At 38.8% G+C, this 21,268-nt stretch overlaps 2 protein-coding genes and 1 long non-coding RNA gene across 4 annotated transcripts; 2 read left to right on the top strand and 1 right to left on the bottom strand.

Annotated features, from left to right (window-relative positions):
- The first annotated feature begins 89 nt into the window (after positions 1-89).
- hemk1 (HemK methyltransferase family member 1) lies at positions 90-10,804 on the top strand. Its single transcript, XM_008408648.3, has 11 exons — positions 90-339; positions 2,225-2,395; positions 2,472-2,563; positions 2,638-2,731; positions 3,919-4,047; positions 5,997-6,061; positions 6,176-6,225; positions 6,321-6,426; positions 9,496-9,591; positions 9,847-9,957; positions 10,060-10,804. The coding sequence occupies exons 1-11, from the start codon at positions 271-273 to the stop codon at positions 10,121-10,123; spliced, it is 1,047 nt and encodes a 348-aa protein (XP_008406870.1). The 5' UTR covers positions 90-270; the 3' UTR covers positions 10,124-10,804.
- cisha (cytokine inducible SH2-containing protein a) lies at positions 10,710-13,636 on the bottom strand. Of its 2 annotated transcripts, none has more exons than XM_081607056.1 (3): positions 13,506-13,636; positions 12,303-12,466; positions 10,710-11,534 (listed from the first exon to the last, which is right to left on the bottom strand). In XM_081607056.1, exons 1-3 carry the CDS (start codon positions 13,619-13,621, stop codon positions 11,035-11,037), a joined length of 780 nt encoding a protein of 259 aa, XP_081463182.1. In that variant the 5' UTR covers positions 13,622-13,636; the 3' UTR covers positions 10,710-11,034. The 2 variants fall into 2 exon arrangements, with proteins under 2 accessions (XP_081463182.1, XP_008406869.1); XM_008408647.3 differs by lacking the exon at positions 13,506-13,636 and adding an exon at positions 13,090-13,499.
- A 1,607-nt stretch (positions 13,637-15,243) lies between these two features.
- Positions 15,244-20,169, top strand: LOC145551674 (uncharacterized). Its single transcript, XR_014087568.1, has 2 exons — positions 15,244-16,867; positions 19,038-20,169. It is a non-coding gene; the product is annotated as an uncharacterized LOC145551674 (long non-coding RNA).
- The last annotated feature ends 1,099 nt before the right edge of the window (positions 20,170-21,268 follow it).

Raw genomic sequence — 21,268 nt, 5'->3', positions numbered from 1 at the left:
AATTCGTTTAAAAGTTAGATTTACCACAGTCTTTAAAGGGAGCACAGCTCCTTCCTGAGTAGGGCACAAACGTTTTTGCGTCATAGGGACGTAAGTGGTGTTTACTACATACGTAGGACGCACAACAAACGTGCTATCAGTTTTTGTAACTGTCTGAATTTTTTATGGGTTTAGAAATGTTTTTTCAGAGCTATAATCGGTTATCTTGCTTTAAGAGGGGAATGAAAGCTGATAACTGAACAAAGATCTAGACACTTTTTCTATTTTACCATGTGGTGGAGACGGACCCTTAGCTCGAGCTACCGATGCTATTTGGGACGCAGGCGCAGTGGGGCAAAGGTAATTCCGTGTTTGCTGTATAAACGGCTCAGCTGAACGTACTGTGAACAAAGCAGAAGACGAATGTTTTTTAGCACATCACTGTGAATGACTAAAACGAGAGGCACAACAAATTTTATAGTTTCTGTAGTCGGGCAACTCGGGCAGAATATTATATGAACACACAAAATGGTAATATTATTAACGTTTCTTCATTCGCAGCTGGTTGCCTTTATATGCGCGCAGAAGAAAAATAAAAATACCCTGCATCACTGAGATCTGAAGCGTGTGGAGAAGATCTTACTTCCTATGAAAAGCTTCATGTTTGGATATTTAATATCACTTTTAGCAATCCTGGAGCAGTCAAGTAATATAAGACATCAAGAAAAGGCATTTTAAGATGTCTGAAAAATATAAATGTTTGATGAGGAATAAATTAGGTTTATTCCCACTTAAAATGGCTAAAGTCACACATAAAGTCAAGCGTACATGATGAAAACATTATTCTGTATTTTGAAGGAGGATTTATTTAGCTTTGTGTGCTCCTGACTTCTGAAATGAGAGTAAACACCCTGGTAAGACTGATCAAGATGAAAAATAAAATGGATATTTGCAACTATATGTGCATATATATGTTTTAGCACATCAGTTCCATATATACTTATGAGTCATAAGATGATGAACCCTGACGGATCATGTGAAGCAGCTCATCTGGTTACAAAACAGCACTCTACTCTGCTGCACATCTGAACGTCACCCAAAACACACAGTCCCTTCTCTGAAACATGGTTGTGGCGTCCTCGTGTTGTGAGGATGCTTTTCTTTACCAAGAACAGAGAAACTGGGAGGTTGAAAACGGGGAACCCTGCAAGAACACTTAGAAAAAGAGGTTCACCTTTAGGGAGGGCAAAACACTCCTAAACAAACACCCAGAAACTGTCTAATGTTTGTCTGACTACAGAATAAAGTCCCAAAACATGCACTGAAGTGTATCGGCAACAACTATTTGCAGAAACATGTATATTAGGATTAGGATTAGGGTTTATTTCAGATTTCACAAAAGCAAAACAGTCAGATGGAAAGACAATAATGTCCGTTATTCATCAACCTGAAAAGGAGTGGATTCAAGAAAACACTTTATTTCCCTTTTAACGTCTTTCCTCTACTCAAACAAAATACCAGTGAAAATAATAACAAAACAACCAAAGAACTACATTACAAAAAAACAGTACAATGTTAGAAATAAATAGCATTCAGTTTTTGTCCTCATTCCAATATTGATCAAAAACCATCACATTATTTTTAACAGTTTTAGGTTTTCACTCTGCTTTGGCTCATTTCTCTTTGTTGTACGTGCTGGTAAAACTTATAAATAAAAACATTTTTTTAAATAAAAAAAAATAAAAATCAGTTTCCAGCTTTCATTTCAGGTTTCTGCCCATATTTTAGTAATTTTATAAAGCAAATTTTTTATTGTTTTTGGATTTGTTTTTGGTGTTGGCATTTATTGCATCGTTTATCATTCATTGTAATATATTTCTTATCGTGAGAATTTTGACTTATTGTTACAATAATAATTGATGTTTGAAAAAAAAACAGTATTTTTTCACTGTTTGTTCAACGAGAGTATCAATAAATATGAAAATATGATTAATGCAGTTATCTGCAGTTTAGTGATGCAAATCACGCTTCTTTATGTGAATATTGTCCTAAAGAAGGACTTTTGTTTTCAAAAGCTGTCTTTGTGATATTCATAAAGTTACCTGAAAAAAGAATCAATAAATAATTATCACTTTTATCAAAAGTTCCACTAAATATAATGACACAAATTTAAGCTCAGTATTTGTAAACGTACCACCGACATTGAGATATTTAATTTTTTTCTCCAATAAAACTCCTTTTCCAGATTTGGCGCTGCCTTACCAGAGCCACATGCAGCGCTCCGGCCCTTCCTGCAGGCCGGATCACGGCACTCCAGGCTCTGGATGTCTGGAAGAGGCACTTTGTGGAGAACGGTGTGACGGAGCCTGAACAGTCAAGCCAGTACATCATCGCTCATCTGCTTGGAGCGAAAACAGTGAGTCAGTCTTTCCTCTGTTCCTTATTGAATCCCTCCAGGACAGCGACAGCGTCTCTTCCTGACCTGTTTCCAGATAGAAAGTGTCGAGCAGCAGAGGTTAGCAGCGTTGCTCAGCAAAGAGGAAACGCAGCAGGTGTGGCGGCTCTGCTCCAAACGTCTCTCCAGGTGAGCGCCTTGCTGAAATGTGTGAAATCACAGGTGGTAGTTTTCTGCAGCAGGCCTGGGTTTGTGATGCGCAGGATGCCGGTGCAGTTCATCATTGAGGAGTGGGACTTCAGAGACCTGACGCTGAAGATGAGGCCTCCTGTTTTCATACCCAGGCCTGAAACCGAGGTGAGTGACGACAAAAACAAAAAGACTTCGCCCTGGAACATGCCTCTTTGTATATTATCTACTTTTTTTTTAAGGTTTTGTTGGCTCTAGTGGCCTTTATTTGAAAGTAGTTTGACAGGAAAGAGGGTTATGACAGAGGGGGAGGACATGTGGCAAATGTCACCAGGCTGGGAATCGAGCCTGCGACCACCAGCATGAGGACTAAAGCCTCAATACATGGGTTGTGCTTTGCCCCTGCGCCACCACAGCACCCTGTTTATTATCTACTTTAACCTCTGGACCCACACATATTAAAACAGACAAAAACTAGTAACAACAGTCATAGTAAAACAATGAATAATTAACAGAAGTGATCATTTCTAGGGAGCAAATTTGTACAGTGGCTTGTATTCAAACCTTTCTTTCTGCTTCACAATTGTAATTCACCTTGTTTTGGTCTTTCACATACATTTCTAATAAAATATATTTATGTTTGTGGTTGTAATGTGGAAAAAAGGCTAAAATGAATGCTTCTGAAAGCCAAGCTGTGTAAATATGTGTGTTTTTATTAGTGCTGTCAACTGATTAGAAATGTCATGAGGTCAGTCACACTCTAGAGCTGTGATTAACTTTCTAAAAGTAAAATGCACATTTTCAAAAATGTTTAATTGGTTTTAATGTTTAAATAAAAGTGATTTTGTTCCAAATACAGTGAAACCGTCGCCATCGGTGGCTACGCTAACTAGCCTGAGTGTTCATGACAGTCTGCTAACAGAGAGAGGCTGTAGGAATAGCAGCACGTACATGAGCATGATTGACAGTGGCTCTGATTGATTTGTTAGCACTGAGAGCTAACAAGCCAGACGAGCTTGATCTTTTTCACAGGTTATCTGTTTCACAATAGTTTTAAACAAATAAGTAAAAAATTGAGAGACCACTTGAAATGATCAGTTTCTCTGATTTTAACTTTTTATAGGAATATGTCTGAGTAAAATGAACATTGTTCCTTTATTCTATGAACTTCTGACAACATGTTTCAAATAATGCAGAGAGAACAAGTTGACATTCATTTAGAAACAACACTAATGTTTAAAACTCAGAAATCAACATTTAGTGGAAGAACCTCGATGTTTTCAGTGGGGTTCAGTGCAGTGGGCTGTTTTTCCAGAGCTGTATTTTCATAAAAGTCTGTGTTTGGTTTGGTGCAGGAGTTGGTTGAATTGGTGCTCACGGATCTGCAGAAGCGTCCTGGATCTGCAGAGGCGCCGCCAACGTGTTTGGAAGTGGGTTGCGGTTCTGGTGCCATTTCTCTCAGCCTGCTGAAGAGCCTCCCTCAGGTGAGCTTTGTGGTTATAATAAGAACCTCGCCGCCATGCGTCATATTACTTGAAAGCTGCTGGCTGCACATTTAGGAATTGCATAATCTGTTTGTTCAGAGGCCTTTTAGAAATGCAGGAACAAGCTGCGGATGAATCACCAGGAAATTCAGAGAAAGGCTCTCTGGCTTTTCGTTTCTCTCTGCTGCAGCAGCATCTCCACTCGGATGCATCGCTTCAGACTGAATGGAGGAAATATTACCAGAGGCGGCTCTGTAGAAGGAATTACAGGAATTTATTGTGTCTTTTCAGTGTAACTTTATAGCATAGCTGGCACCTGTGGTTGGAAAATGTTCCCTGAACACTCCCTTGAATGCTCCCTTAAATGCTCTGCCTGTAAGCTGACATTTGTGGCTAAATATTTAGATGTCAGCTCATGGTCAGAAAGTGAAACAATTAGCTGCGCTTCTCCAGGACGCTTTCACAAAAGGAGAAAACATTCCTGATTGCCGAAGGTTCCTGTGCTTACATTCATTTATAACAACACTGTTTAACAACAGGAGCAAAATACTATCTAAAATATTTATGTTTAGTGTGCAAGAAAACCAAGGACATGCATATTTTATGGTGGAAAACGTATGAGAGTCCTTGTAGGAAAAACGAAAAGAGAGAAATGCAGATGAAGGAGTGGAGGCCTGTCTAATTCTAGGGGTGAAAAGTGTTTATTGTTGCATAAAATAAACATTTGAAAAGCAGGAACAGTGTGTTATTTAGCTAAGAAGAGAATGAGAATAATCCTGGACTTGTTTTTGTGCCGTTAGCCAAGGCAGAGTCAGTTTTCCTTTGTTCTCCGTAACAAGCAGACTTCTAGGAAACTGTGGAAAAAATTGAGCTCTGCAATCTTAAATGATTCATTCCTAATCTGGAAAATGTAGTTAATAACCGTATAAAAAGCTTTTCATAAGCTACAGTGTACATTCATCATAAGTAAAGGATAAAAGAATCATTTAGTGTTTATTTTGAGACTAATAGACCTGAAGCTCAGCTGAGTCATGCACTTTATTCTCTCTTTCTGAATAAAATGTTTCCTATCAGTGCAATAAAACAACGAATCCTGTTTGTGTGAAATCTGCACAAACATTCAATGCAGATAATTTAACAGTTGTTATTACATTTAGTTTAATCCTGGCTGCTTGTTTTAAAGCAAACGTCTAAGAAATTTGAGAAAAAAGAAGATCAGGATACACATTTACTGGAGCTGTCAACTTTAAATAAATGTAGCTGATTCAAACGGTGTTGCTGTCTGCAGCTTATCCCTATAAATGTATATAAATCCTTTAAAACGAAATTGTTTATGCTTTGATAAAACCCTTCACAATATCTAATAACCATAACTAGAGGAGAAAATAATCTTTTTTGATTCTGTAGCCAATATTTCTATTAGGAATTAATGTTGAAAAGTGATCAATCTCATCTGATAAGCAGTCAATGTCATATTTTATCACCTTTTGCTCGCATAATTAGGGCCCTGCTCCTGGAAAGCTAATACGTGAGTTCAGCCAAGGCTCTCGAGGGACGACTTAAGATGTCACGTTTTTCTCTCTCTACTTCCTTGTTAAAACCTGTCGGATCAGCTGGGTGTGGGTCGCCGTCGTATTTGCGGTTGAGCCTGCAGCGGCAGACGCCGTGTTCCCAACCCAACTTTCACAAACGCTTTCATCACGCCGTTTGCTTAAGAACAGAGCCGCCTCTGTGCTTCACGCCGACTTGCATCAGAAGATTCTTTTTCATTTTGGTTAATAGATGCAAAGTATGGAAACACATGTTGATCAAATAAAAACAACGTTTAGCTGGTGACAAATGTGAGGGGTGAAATGCTTTTGTGTGTTTTAAAATGTGAGGGAGCAGCAGGTTATGAGAAATTCCTCCTGAGAACAGAACGTTTTTACTCGGCGTGCTTGTTTCTCCAGCTCGAAGCCTTTGCCTTGGAGCGAAGCCAGGATGCGGTTGACTTAAGCCGGGAGAATGCGTCGAGGTAATTGCGCCACAGTAAACAAACTGACTGTCCCAGAGGTTCGAAGTTACTCTTTCTATGATTTAAAAAAAAAAAAACTTTATTAGTGTTGCTGCTGTGTTGTTGTTTCTGCAGGTTGGGGCTTCAGGACAGGCTGAAGGTTTATCATATGGACGTTATAAAAGGTATAAAAACATAGACTGAGACAAAATGCTGTGTTTTTCTCTAGTTAACCAGACTTATCAGGTTCTGCTCTCTAATGCTGTGGGTTTTTTTCCAGATGCAGAAAAGATGCCAGGTCTGTTTAGCTCCATTTCAGTGCTGGTCAGTAACCCTCCTTACCTGTTTTCAGAGGACATGGCAACCCTGGAGCCGGAAATTTCTAGGTGACCTGCAAACAAATCTCTGCATTTGATCTGAAGATGTTTTAAAACCGATTCCTGAAGCTTCTCACATGCTGACGCAGCTGCTCTCTGGAAATCCAACCAACACAAAGCAAAAGACAGAGATCACAAACTCGAGGCCCGGGGGCCAAATCCGGCCCGCCACAGCTTTTTATGTGGCCCTCTAAATTCTAGACTAAGCATTAAATATGCTTAAATATTATGTTATCAATCAAATCAATGGAGTTTTTATCAGTTTATTGCCAAATTATATCAAGCAGTCCCTCCAGTTTCTTGTGAATTGTCGTGGAAATTCAAGCAAAAACCAAATCCCAGCACTTTTTTGCACTAATAATCGGTATTTTATTGCAGATATTTCCCAAGAATTGTCAAAAACTTTCTTACTTGTACTAAGCAGCTGCCTGAGCCTTAATTGATGTTAGATATGATCTATACAGCGAGTAATAAAAAGTCATAAATAAGCACAAGTATTTCCAAATTAGTAGCACAAACACTTTGATTTTTATTGCCGAAAATCACAAACCAATCGTGAAATCCTGGAGGGACTGAAGTATTATTTAATTTTAAGAACTCATTGATATTTTTGAACAGGTTTTATCAACACATTCTGGCACAACCGGCCCTTTAAGAGCATTTGTGATCTTGGTTTGGTCCAAAACAAAAATGAGTTTGACATTGATCGCTGACATAGACACTTGATTCTAGACATACAAGAATGAAGCAAACAAATCAGCCCAGTTATAGATTTCCATTTGTCAATAAATATCTAGAAATCAGACCATCTGTGTTTAAGGACACGTGTTTAAATTATCAGCTGTTTGTCCTGATAGACGAACTAATAACTTTATAAATAGCATTTAAAGGTTTTTGTGCTGCTGGAGACACGCCAGATTTAGTTCATAAAATATGAAACTGTCCAACCAAAGCCAAAAATGAATAAATGAGACATTTGGAAGCGTTTTCAGCATCTGGGCAACGTTAAGGGTTTTAATTTCCACCTGTAGTCGATGGAAAACTCCAGGTGGGATTTATTTTTACTTTCAGGGCTGAAACGATTAATCTGATTAATCAATTATTGAAATAATCACCAACTAGTTCAGTAATCGATTAATTGTTATCAGAGCATAAAGTCTCCAAAAAAAAGAGTAATTTCTGAAAGAATAAAATACTCTAATTAAGACAGAAATGTAGACATTTTGTACTTGAAATAAAAATAAAACACATTTTTCTGTTAATATGTTTTATCATAAACTCCTCGAGTTGCACAGATTTAACTTCACCTGGTTCAAAGTAAAGCAAATGTTGCTATTCAGCTGATAATCAGTTAATCCAATAACTAATCAACAGATCAGCCGTATCAATAAGTCAAGCAGAAAGCCTGAGATTTCCACATGTTGATGTTAGAAATATTTTTATGATGCATCTTTTGCTACAAAGTAATAACTTTTATTTAAGAAAGGATTTTATTTGTTTTTATTGCATTTGTAGTTTTGTTTAAAAGGAAAATCTACAGAATGTGCCTTTTTTAATCATTTTAATAATCAAACTAATCAATTGATTTATCGATTACTAAAACAATCATTAGTTTACTTTATAAGAGCCCAAGTTTTTCTCTGCAGCTCATTAAGAGTTAAATCTGGATTTTATTCACTAAACTTACAAAGACAGACGTTTGGATTTCAGTTTTGCTCTGTTTTCTGTTGGTCTGTCCAATAAAATCCAGAATAAAAATGTGTTTGGGTTGTAAATATATTGATAATCTGGTGAATAAGTCCAGTGACCAGCTGCATGCTTTCCTGCTGCTGTCCTGCTTTGTGAAATGCTGCACATAATTAAACGCTGCTGCAGCTGCTGTTGCTGCTGCTGTTGCTGCTGCAGTTGCTGTAGCTGCTGTTGCTGCAGCTGTTGCTGCTGCTGCAGCTGTTGCAGTTGCTGTTGCTGCAGCTGCTTTTGCAGCTGCTGTTGCTGCAGCTGTTGCAGTTGCTGTTGCTGCAGCTGCTTTTGCAGCTGCTGTTGCTGCTGCTGTTGCTGCTGCAGTTGCTGCTGTTGCTGCAGCTGTTGCTGCTGCTGTTGCTGCTGCTGCTGTTGCTGCTGTTGCTGCTGCTGCAGCTGTTGCTGCAGCTGCTGTTGCTGCTGTTGCTGCTGCTCAGTTTTGTTCAGGGTGAATCAAAACTGTAGTACAAATTAAAATAGAGTTTATAAATTAACTACACAGAATTCATTCAGCCAAGAAGTTTGTTTCTGACATTAAGCAGTTAAACAGCTGAGACTTTGAGCAGCTGAACTGGTCGATGTTTTATTTGAAGGGTTTCATGTTTCCTCTGGTTCTCAGCATTTTGGCTGATTTACGTCCAGCCAGAGGAAACATGTTGGTAGAATTAAAAGATTACTTTAAGCCTAAATCTGGCAACGCTGAGACATTTTCTGGGCTAAACTTTGTTGTTTTTTGTTCCCTTTAATCAGCAGAATGATAAAATCTGAATATTAAATACTGTCAGAGATGAAAAAGGTGCATTAATAAATTATTTATGCACATCAAGCAGACTTCAAGTGTTTTCTTGTGATTATAGTTTTGAGTTTTTCATTATAGCTTGGTTTTAACTTGTTTTTTCACAAAGTATTGCATTGTGATTATGTATACATCAATTGGAAAATTAATACTTAATAGAAATAATAGAAAATATATTCAATTATTCAGCTAATTGACTCTGGCGTTTTATCCCAGCTTTTGCGCACTAGCATAATTGCCGCCATGATGAATACGGCGCACCGCATTTTGATGAAAGCTGCTCGTGTGAAGGAAATTAAAGAATCAATTTCGGATGAGTTGGAAATAAATTCATGGACACGAAAACGAAGGATGTCATCATGTCTGTAACTGCATCATGTTTTAGTTTAATAAAAGGACAACATAGCTCCAGTTAGTTCTTGAAAATTTTTTCTGTTTTAGTTTAATAAAAGGATGATATAGCTCCAGCTAGTTAGTTTTTCCCCGTTTATCTCAGTTAATAAAAATGTTTTATCAGTTTTAATAACTTTGATGTTTTCCAGGTTTGAGGATTGCGCCGCCTTAGATGGAGGTGAAGATGGACTAAATGTGATCAGACAGATTTTAACTCTGGCTCCAGACTTTCTGTCAAACAGAGGGTAAGGCAGCCAACACACACACACACACACACACACCTGGGTTTAATTCCAAATGGCACCTTCACGCAGAACGGGCCCTCTCTGAAAAACACGCGTATCATGTTGCATTTTTAACGAGCTTTCTGCGAGGCGTCCCCTGAACCCAGTTCCAGGCAGACGCTGCCTCCTCTCAGGGTCACCCGCCGCCTGTAATCCTGTTGTGTTAATTTGATTTTAAGCCTTTTTCGTCTCAATCCTCCCTTTGATAAACAACAGCCGGGTTTACTTGGAAGTGGACCCCAGACACCCTGCGCTCATTCGCCGCTGGGTGGAGGACAACGTGGAGGAGCTGCGGTTCGTGGAAACACGGCAAGACGTCAGTGGCAAGTCAGTGCTTCAAAAAGACAAACACAAATTCAGAGTATTTTAGATTCAAACTGGGAGTTGTGTGATGTAAATCTTTGCGTTTGGTGTGTTTTTGCTTCCTAGGCCTCGTTTCTGCATCCTCCAGAAAGAGGAGTCACATAAGGCCCCCGAGGTGGATCAGGATTGAGAAACCCAGATCCTATTACGCTGGCTTTAGCTCAGGTCGTCGCCGCCTCGGCTCGCCCCCCCCTGGCCCCCTCCCCCTCCCACACCTGACCCCATCTCCTCAAAATTAACAACTTCACACAAATAGTTTCCATATCGAGGCTGCACTTTTAACCCGTCGACAGACAGCGAACACGCCCCATCTCGCAATAAAAAAAAAAGAGAAATGTGTGTGTGCGACGGCACAAAGCAGGCTCAGAGCTGAAGGTAATTACCAAAGCTTTTCTTAGAACGCTCCCTCTCAGAATCCGCCTCTCTCCTCCCAGGAAGCATTCAGTAGTTCTGTGAATCCGCTGATGAGCGGTCCTCCCCCTTCGCTCATCCACCCCGCTGACTCAGATGCTGACCAGATTGCATCGTTGAGCAAAAAAAAAAAAAACACGCTCAAAACGCGGTCCGTATTCAAGCTCAGAGGCTGCACAAAGCCTTTGTGTCACAAAGGTTTTATGTGGTGAAAACATTTCACAACAACGAGCGTCACAAGAGCCGGCAGCATGTGATTGTTAGTGGGGGGGAGTTGTTGAAATAACTGGATTTTAAGCAGCACAGAAATTGTAAGTTCCAGTTTTAATAGAAAAAAATGTACACATGTAAAAAGTACAAAAATGCTTTTGCTGAGAAAAATAAAATGGCATGAAAGACATCTCAGTGAAATCAGTGTCATTTCTTAACCAGTATGTACATCCAGACGCGGCCGTGTCCATGTTTGAGGAGCCTACAGTACCGACCTCCTGCCGTCCACAGGAGGGTTGAAGTCTGAACCCAGACATGTCAGAATGTCTCTGTGACTGGCCTCCGCAGGTCCAAACTACCTGCTGCGCAGCGCCTTCTCCTCCTTCAGCGTAAACCGGGTCAGTCCAGCTCCGCTCCTGCTCACACCTTGAAGGGATAGTCCTGCAGGAAGCGCAGCAGCGGCTTGGGGAGCGGCAGCTGCTCCGTGCCGGCGCTGTGTCTGTTGATGACTAGGCGTGTCAGGTGCTGCAGACTCGGGAGGTTCTGTGGTTTGTACACGGCCCGCTTCAGCTTCAGCACCACCGACGCCTCCTGGGCCGACGGCTCGGAGGGTTTCGCCGGCGCCGCCTGCTCCTCCGCCCTCCGCTCCTCCGCTTTCCGCTCCGCCCCCATGTAGTGCTGCACCAGGCTGGGGACGTTGGGGAAGGACGAGAGGCTGGCCCGCGCCCCGGAGCTGGAGTCCAGCAGGAACTGGGCGCCGCTGTACTGGATCCGGATGCTGGTGGGTCCGCGCGCCGTCCTGACCGACAGGGTCAGCATGTACAGGGGGTGGCTGCTGTCCCGCACCAGGAAGGCTCCCTCTGGGGCGTCCTGCAGGGCGGCGTGGGCCTGGGCTGCAGTGATGGCTCCCCAGTACCAGCCTGCACACACACCATCACATTATGAACAGTTCTGCTCTGATAAACATGAAAACACTGCAGAAAATCGACCAAACAGTGGATTAAATGACAATTTCACTGATTTTACACGTTTTTACAACACAGAAAAATAAAACGAGAAAATTATTAAAATGAACATAAAGCACATTTAGCCTGTCATCAATTAATCACATAATAAATTAAAATCAACTCAATAATTTATTTTCTGATGATTCTTTATTTATTCTTAACATCCCAGTTCTGTTTCTTCTATAGTTGCTGCTTTTTAAATGTTATTGTGCTTTATTCTTGGAAAATGACATTAACAGGAACTCTGAGTCTAATTCTGATATTTTGTTTACAGAAAAAGAAACAATCCATTTTATTGATGGTTTCACTGGAATCAAATGTGTTTTCCACAAAATGGGCAATGCAAATCAACGAACATGAATACATCATGTAAACATGCCAGGTTCAGCCACAGAGGCTAATTCTCATCTTTGATGGTTTTTGGTGGGTTGTTTTGTTTTAATTTGAATATTTATATCATCTTCCAGTTACAGTCTCAACTGTTGTTTACAAAATGTAAATTTATTTGCCTTTTCAGAGTTCCATTAGAGTGCATTTATCAATACACTACTTGAAAACTGACTTAAAACAGCAATATTGTGGTTTATCACAGTAAATATAGGCACAATTTATCATCCAGCTGAATTTGCAATCATGATAAGCCAAACAAAAAATATTCATCTTGTGACTGGAAGACCTTACCTGAATTTTCTAGGTAGCAGAAGTTGCTGGCAATCGCCCGCAGGTCCTTGGTGGGGTCCCATTTGGGGGGTTTGCTCTGAAAGCACGGGGCAATGGCGGCTGTTCCCTCCCGCATGCCCCACGGGGCCTGAGAAGATGGAGCAGCAGGGAGAAGAGACCTGGGTCTGGGAAAATAAACGAGAAGAAAAAACCATGGAAAATTATTATAAATGGCACAGACAAACCCCCTCCATAAATAAACCAGGCGTTACACGTCCAGGCTTTCTTTAAGGGCCACATTTTGACCTTTTGTTCCCAGATGATTTTGGTTTTATGGCGCCATGAGGTACGAGAGAAATGTTTTTATTTCAACGTCTGTATTTGTGTTAATTAGGAGGAATGTTAAATTTAGACAACTCTGTTCTAGACATGTTAATCTCGAAGGAAAAATACAGTTCCTATTTATTAATATTCATGGTTGTTTTTTTATATGTATATATAAATTTAGAACAATTTTTACAATTTTGCCATTATGTCACGGCATTTTTTTGTCTTCAAATATCAAACCAACACACACACATGTATAAATTTATAATTATATTTTAAAATAAGCTCGGTTCAACTGTGTTATTTCTTGAAGTGAGGCGCTTCAGTGGATTCATTTGTTTGTTTTAATTGCGCCTTTCTAATAAACTTGGGATCCAGTTTAACCCGAAAAATGATTCAGTGCGGATAAACATCCAGGACAGATTTGTTCTCAGATATGCGCACTGGCGTGAAAACAGCGAAAACAAAGAAGTCTACTCACCCTCGTTCACAAAGAATCATACTATAAAATCCTCCGGGGGGGAAAAATACTATTTGTTGTTTGGATTCAGAAAATAAACGCAAAAAAAAAAAGAAAAGGAAAAAGAGAGAGACGCGATATGTCTGTAGAGACAGCTGTCTTTCTATTAAGACAGAAAACAAATCAAACCTTGTAGTATCGGTTTTACGTGAAAAGGCGAACACGAAGCCGACCAGGATATGTTGCTGTCATGAACGAGAAAAAAAAAAACGCCACTTCCCCGGTGCGAAGCGGCGCAGGTTAAAGAAATACAAAACGACTTTTCTCTCAAAAAGCTCGGTCCGGCTGTGGCGGCAGCGGTTCGGAGTGTGTTGTCGCCAGACTGAGATCCAAATGTGTGAGGAACAGAGGCTAAAGGATCGGCTTTTAAAATTTACCGTTTCCTAGAAGTCGATTCTGAGAACTCCTCACAGAACCCGGCGGCTCTGACGTCACCGCGTCTGCTGCGTTCGTCGCTCCCGTTCGCTCGCCGCGTTCGCGTCACGACGTGCATGCGGTACTATGGAAGGAGCAGGATTTATGGCAGGCCGTTTTAACATAAATTCGGCCTGAAATCGGATATCCTGATTGCAGATAAGTGAAGTCAGAATTCATTCATTTTATTCTCGTTGTACGCGAAAGAAAGCACAACAAATTTTAAAATATAGCAAATCTCGATGACAAACCAAATAACTGAATAAAAATAATAATAATAATAATAAGTATATCTCAATGAATATAAAAATATAGCAGAAACAACTGGGAAGTTAAGGAAAAAACAAATAATTGATGATCAGGTTCTAGATGGATTAGCTGTGTCCCGTCACTTGAGATGTCTTGAAAGGAATTTTAACTCGTCAAAATGTAATTGAAGATATCGTAAATTATTATTCTTACAAGTCAGATCAGAATGTACGTGCAGATATTTCACATTACCACTCCAGATTTAGTCAAAATTTTTAGACACCTAGAATGTAATGACATGACGTTGGCTCTGTCAATCTTCCGTCAATCATTTAGGGGGGTTTTGTGAGCAACTGACCAATCAGCGGTCGCAATTTGTCCTGAAGTACATGCACCTTATCTGGAGGAACTGAACCTCCGACAACATTCCCAGTGTTTATCATAGCAAACACACTGCTGTTACTCAGATTTAAAGGAAAATAATAGAAAGTCATGGTCCAACGTTATCAATATGCAATCCCAACAGCCGTTATCCAGAGTGTATAGAAGGCAGAATATAATTTATTACATTTCCAAATCCCAAACTGAGTCTGAAATAATGCAAGAAATGGATCAAGGCCTGCAGCCGACCTCATTTCCAGTTGAATGAAACTGTGATTAATGGCAACTTCCACACGTTCTGCAGAATGTAAACATCCCATTTTTTTGTCATAATGACACTTATTGATAGTCAAATCAAAGATTAATAAGTGAAGCTAGTGTTGCTTCATTCTATTATGTGTGTAAATTCCAATGGTAGCTCTGTGGCAGAATAAAAACATGTGCTGCAGTAACTGCGGTATTTACAGTTAAATACCGAAATGAGGTTGCGAGGGGTGCTGGTGCCTATCTCCAATGGTCAACAGAAGAGCAGCAACCTGTACAACCTGGACAGGGATGCTGCTGCTTATTTGTAAGCATTTTCCTGAGAGCAGATTTTATTTAAGTCATTACTCACCCCGTTTTGTATGTTCAAAATGCACCCGACTGTGTTCACACTCACAGTCAATGAGACTTTGTGTCCCTCAGCATTTTTCCTCTTGGGCTTTATCGGTGATTTCACTGTTGTTTCCCGTTAATAGTAGACCTGGTGTAGGACTCGTTAGAGAATTCTCTTGCCTCAGTATTGGCTGATAAGGCAAAAGTGACAGAATTTTTTTTTCCTCTACCTCTGTTACTATAACAGTTTGTTTGTCGGGGTTTGCTCTACTTCCCCATGGGGCCTCCTTCATGTCAGTTGCGGATAGTCGGATGAAACCGAATTTATGTTAAAACGGCCTGCCATACACATTCGCCTCTCTCTCTTCGCCTCTCTCCTCCTCTCTTCCTGGTGTCTCGCGCGGCTCCGCTCTGTTCGCTGGAGGACGGGCGCGCGTGTCGCTCCCAGGAACCGCGCGGCAGCTTCTGCCTACCGGCTTTCCAGGAATAATTGCGGGGCCTGGCTCCGCCCCGCCGGGCGGCCCTGACAGAGCCCTTATTCTGGGAATTCACCGCCTCGACATTAAAGATAATAGGAATGCGCTCAGGCTATTTCCACTTATATAGATTTCCCTCGATCCTGTTTGGAAAAAAAGGGCTGGAGCTTTTCGCAGAGCTTCAGAGCAAATTACGTTCGCGAAAACAGGTTGTTGTTGTTACAATAGCCTGAAAAACGGCCTGAAGTCTACTGTTAGGTCCGAGAAAATGTCGTTTACGTTGTAATATGTGCCACTTTGTGGATTTTATTGGATTATGGTTTCTGTATTCACACGTGTGACCCATTCCTGGAATGATTTAGCACTACTCAAAGTGCTCATTTTATCTCTCCTGACATTCCCTGCGAGGTAATCTAGGATATTTAGTCTTCTACAGTAGATAGCCACTATTATTTACACTGTATCAAGCTAAATAAGCCCCAGATATATTTGTTCCTGCTGGTTTTATTCTTTTATCCATAGATATTCATTATATTTACTGTATTTTTCACTAACTAATGTTCTTGTTGGCTGGATTTTTCTCTTTGTTGTTACAAATAAAGGCTCCTGTTGATTGTGTATTTAAAACATTTTGCCTATAGACATGTAATATAGTGGATTGAAGCTCAGATGTAGAGTGATATTCATAAAAGTCTCCTGACCTCAGCGAGAGGAATCTCAGCCTCGTCCCAGGAATTTGGGAATGAGTGTATTTCTAAGAAGTCTTGTGGACTTTATCTATCCCTTCTGGATGTCACTGAGCAAATATTTTCTTTTGTGGTTCACAAAGGAAAAAAGAACATTAACAAACGGGGACAATGTACTTACACCCTCCAAAAAAAGAATGTGGCAAGGTTGACTTTAAATGTGCTCCGTTTGACAAAATCACAGATTTAATCCTGATTACACCAGCTTAATGTTACATTTCTGAGTGAGTACGGTTAGATTTGCTTGTGCTCACATGACAATGATGTCCAGAAGCAGAAGATAAGCAGAGCACCTCTGCACTTTAGGTTCAACCGGGACGTTTTGTGATTGTTTTATCTGCTCTGAGTTCCCTGCATGTGGACAAACTTTCTTTTTACTCCTGAAAGGAGTTTCTAGAAAGTCAGCAGGCAGCAAAAAAAAAAGAGCTCATAAAACGCTCCTCCGTCTTAAATTGTCTTCCTGTTCTCGAAAATATTTAATGTGCTTTTCCTGGAAGACGGAAGGAATCTGGCTCCAGCAACCTAAATGTCAACATCTGCTGGGTTTATTGTCTAGCTGCTTGAGTCGAGTTAAAACAGCAGGTAATAGTTACAGACTAATCATTTCAGACTTGAAGCAAAGGCCCCGGATCGCTTTTTCTTCTACAATATACGCAGTTCTTCCAGGTTTGCAGGATATTATTACATATTATATCTTGATTGATGTTTATCCTCATGTTGTTCAAGTGGAACCTGATGCAATTAATGATATCTGAAACCCAGATTCTCAGAAAACTGGAATATTACATGAGATAAATTAAAAATAGAGCCGCGCTACTGTACTGGAGACGTAGGTCGACTTGGTGGACATCGAGCAGGAAGAGACAACTTCCACAAGTAAGGGTGAGCAACAAAAGTTGCTTGTTTACAAGCATATTAATAGAAAGCTGAGTGAAAGATAAAAGTATAATCAATGCACATGCAAAGCAGGTAACTGCAACGCTGTTATTGTGTGTGTAATAATAACCTTTATTTCTGTTAATTATTATTATTTTGTACTTGTAATTAATGAAAACATGACATTTAAAAATAGAATATTATAGCAAAACTAAGTATTTTCAAGACAGAAATGTGGGATTGATGAAGCGCGCATGTCATACCTGCTTCAAGGTTGAAGGTTGAAATCCAGTTTCTGAGAAACTTTAGTATTACGTAAGACAAATTAATAAATAGAGGCGCGTTGTTGTAATGGAGACATGTGCTGACTTGATTCATATCCAGCAGACAAAGATGGCTTCCACAAGGAAGGCTGAGCAACAAATGGGCCATAAAAGCTGCTTGTTTACAAGCATGTTAATAGAAATTTGAGTGAAAGGTAAAAGTGTGGTAGGAACAATGATGCACATGCAAAGGAGGTAACTGCAGACTTGTTCATTTGTGTGTAATTATTCAACCAAAACACTCAATAATACTGAAAATACATGTATTTTTGCAACTTTTTCACCAAGTAAAACACGTTATATAAGTTAAATAAACACAGATGGATGTTTGAAAGCCTTTATTTCTGTTAACTATGACGGTTTTTCACTTACAGGTGATGAAAACATGGCACTTAAAAGTAGAATATTATGTCAAATCATCAAAAAAGCTATTTTTAATACAGAAATGTGAGATTAATTATACACGTGTTTAATACCCGTTTGAAGGTTGGAATCCATTCTCTGAGAAATTTGAGTATTACATAAGATACATTTAAAAATAGAGACATGCTGCATTCCAGCCCAGACATGGAGACAAGTGTCGAGTAGATGGAAGTACGGCCGAGCAACAAGGGGCCATAAGAGGTGCTTGTTTTCAGGCGTATTGTTAGAAAGTTGAGTGGAAGGTAAAAGTGTGGTAAGAAAAGAATTATGCACATGCAGATGGATGACTGAAAGCCTTTATTTCTCTTAATCATGATTATTTTCGACTTACAGACATTTAAAATTAGAATATTACATCAAACTATTAGGAAAAAAAAACATTTTTAATACAGAAATGTGGGATTAGTGAGACACATGTTAAATATTTGTTCAAAGGTTGCTGTTTTTAAAAGGCACTTGTAATCTGACAAACAGGTTTTACCTGAATGTATATTCTAATTTACTGCATATGACTGCAAGTTTCACACATTTTATTTGAAATGCTAAGCATTTTCCAGTGACGTTCAGATTAATTAAGATGCATATTTATTTTGTATTATAGCGGTGCTGCACAGTGATTTGAGTAATCTGAGTTTGATTCACTCTAAAGTAGATAAAAACCTATATAATTATTCAACTTTTCTCTGAAACTCCACTATATTCACTATAATTAAACTTGTTTTAAGTTCCTACAGCAAGATTATAAAGCTTTTGTTCTTCAAATATGATATTGAAAACATTTTGTGTATTAAAATGAATCATGGATTACATCTGCATAAGATATCTCTTTTCAAACACCTTATAATCTAATTTTTTCCAACAATTTCAGTCTTGTGCAATGCACTTCATGCACAAAAAGCCTATTATATGAGATATCTTTAAAAACTTATCACAATTTGCAACACTTTCCCAAAGTGTCCTCCTCTTCTCTGTGCAACTTTCTGTCATTTTCTTGTCATTTTCCACTTTGCACCACCAGATGGTTGCCGGTTAAAACGTCACACAGAACCCAAGGCCACGCTCGCTTGCGCTTGACTTGAATGTGTCTAACTTTTCTCGTGTAAACACCCTCCCTTTACCCAGAACTTACTGAGAACTGGGTGCTGTCGGGACTCACTGAATAACAGCTCTCCTCCCTCGGTGTTAAAAAAAAAAAAAGAAGAAGGAAATTCTGAGAAAACTGCTCTGCAGAATTTCATCCTTTGTGAGTTAGGAGAGAAAAAAACCGTAGTCATCCGCAGACGTTTAGTCAGAGGATTGGCTGGACTGAAATGCTTAAGCAGGGCTTTCAGCAGCAACACAAAGTGTTTGTTTATGATTTTCTGCTAACTGTGGCTGATTTAATTCAGAGAATATGTCAAATATGTCTCTTTTTTTTTTTGCAGGTTTTGGATGAAGTTTGGACATTTTTCCCACTGGAGCTGAAATTTTACGAGCTTTAACTATTATTCACAACAGGAACCAGATTTTACGTCTCACTATAAGAAGCAGATTAGTTGATCTCGTTTTAAATAAATAGTTAATTTTCCAGATGTGTTGGAGGTTTTTAAACCACAATCGTTACATTCATGTCTTATTTTTTTAATTCAGTGATAATAAAAACACTAATGCTGTTGCTGAATGCTGTTGCTAAAACAGCATTCGTTAAGCTGTTTTAGCAACAGAATAAAAAATGTGTTTTTAGACAAAGTTTTAGACCTTTTGTTTCCAGAAATCCAGATTTTCTTGCAATCTGTTCAAGTCCTTCTAATTAATGTTTATTTTTTGCAGACTTTTTAGTCTTTTAAACTTGTTTTTAGTCTTTTTGACCCGCCATAACTGTATCAAGCTGTGCACTGCAAAAACACAAAATCTCACCAAGTATTTTGTCTAGTTTAGTGAAAATATCTTAATAAGTAAGTTTTTAGCAAGATACAGGAGTTTGTTTTAAATAACTAAATCCCTAATATTGATGGAAAAATATTAGTTCATCTGCCAGATTATTTCACTTAAAACAAGACGTTTCTCCCCATGTTATTAGTGAAATAATCTGCCAATCTAACTACCACTTTTTCATTGATATTAAGAAATTATTGACTCTAAATATCTCCAAAATCTGGCTGAAAAGTTACTTATAAGTTACTTTTGTCTTATTTCAAGTTTACTAAAAATTTGCACAAGAAACTAGATCAGAAATACTTTGTAAGATTTTGTGTTTTTGCACATAAAAACGATCAAAGGGAGCAAATTATGACATAAAAGAAGACTAAATATAAAGACTAAAAACTGTTCAGCAGATAATAAAGTATCTGAAAGTTATTTTCAATCTGAAGTCGTAGAAGAATCTTTCCTTTTTCAGATGATTCACTGAAATGTATTTTAATAAACGTTCTTTGTTTAGTATTTTTTTTTTGACAATGTAACCTTGTTTTAAACTTTTCATGGACTTTATCAGTGACCTGTCTGTTGTTTTCCTGGTGCTGTTTCCTCTCTAAACAAACCTTCGCCGGGCAGCTGGATTAAACTGAGATTAAATCACACGTGTGGACTCTCTTTACAAATTAAATGACCTCTGAAGGGAATTAGGTGACCTTTATTTTATTTAAAGATGTCAGAGAAAAGGAAGAGAGAGGTTTTGTCTTTTTTTTTTGTTGTTAAAAAAAATAGAAGTTAAAAACAATTCCCTCTTTTCTTCATAATCACGACTTTTAGACCATTAGACTTTAAAAGCATCGCTGTTACCAATAAACTCAATAACTGTTTACAGCTATACTGCTATCTGTACAACTTCACTAACTGTAAATAGCTTGTCTTTTAATGCTCAAACATTAAAATTTGTAATTAATAACCTCATGATTTGTTTGGACAGGAATTCATAATTTTTTATAACTATATATACTGTATTTATGTTGTAATTTTGCCCTAATTACAATATTCTTATTCTTTATTATATATATTATATCTCTGTGTGAATTTATTTGCTGTGGTCGTGTTGTAAAATACCTATGAGATAAATTAGTATTTATATGTTGTAGCATTACAACGTGTGAAGAGGCTGAAGGGAGTGAAATCTAATCATCTAATTTGAATCTAGGTTGTTGGAAATCCTGACATCACCGCTGGGCTCTTTATGCCTGGATAAGGTCAAAGTTAAAAGGCTTAATAGACACATAAACAAACAAAATAACATTTACTTCAAAATAGTCACTGGAAAGTAAATGTGTTAGAAAAAAAATGACAAATTCTAAGAAAAACCATTTAGAGACCATTTTTAAAAGCCTATAGGCAAGTCTGACTACTTGGAAGCAAAGCTTACAGTCCTCTGTGTGGTCTTTTTATTTACATTTGTTTAAACTTGTGATATTTAGGGTTTTATCTCATGCAGGGAACCATCAAGAGCTGCAACCCTGACCTTTCTGCACCATCATTTGTTTAATAATATCAGGCACTACAATGGAAAAAAAACAGAAAGTCTGCAAACGTCCTTCCATCCTTGAGGATCACTGCATCTAAACGCTTCAGGGGGTTTCTCAGTCATTTGTTGACAGACTGGGAAGTTTCTGCAAATCTGCTCCTCAAAGAAGCAGCCATGATACCAACAATCTGAGGACATCAGAGATTTAATATGACTCGATTT

This window comes from Poecilia reticulata, chromosome 5, assembly GCF_904066995.2.
Source record: "Poecilia reticulata chromosome 5, P_reticulata-male-v2, whole genome shotgun sequence".
Classification (NCBI taxonomy): domain Eukaryota; kingdom Metazoa; phylum Chordata; class Actinopteri; order Cyprinodontiformes; family Poeciliidae; genus Poecilia; species Poecilia reticulata.
The sequence above is the reverse complement of the archived record's forward strand: the minus strand, read 5'-3'. Positions and strand labels throughout refer to the sequence as shown.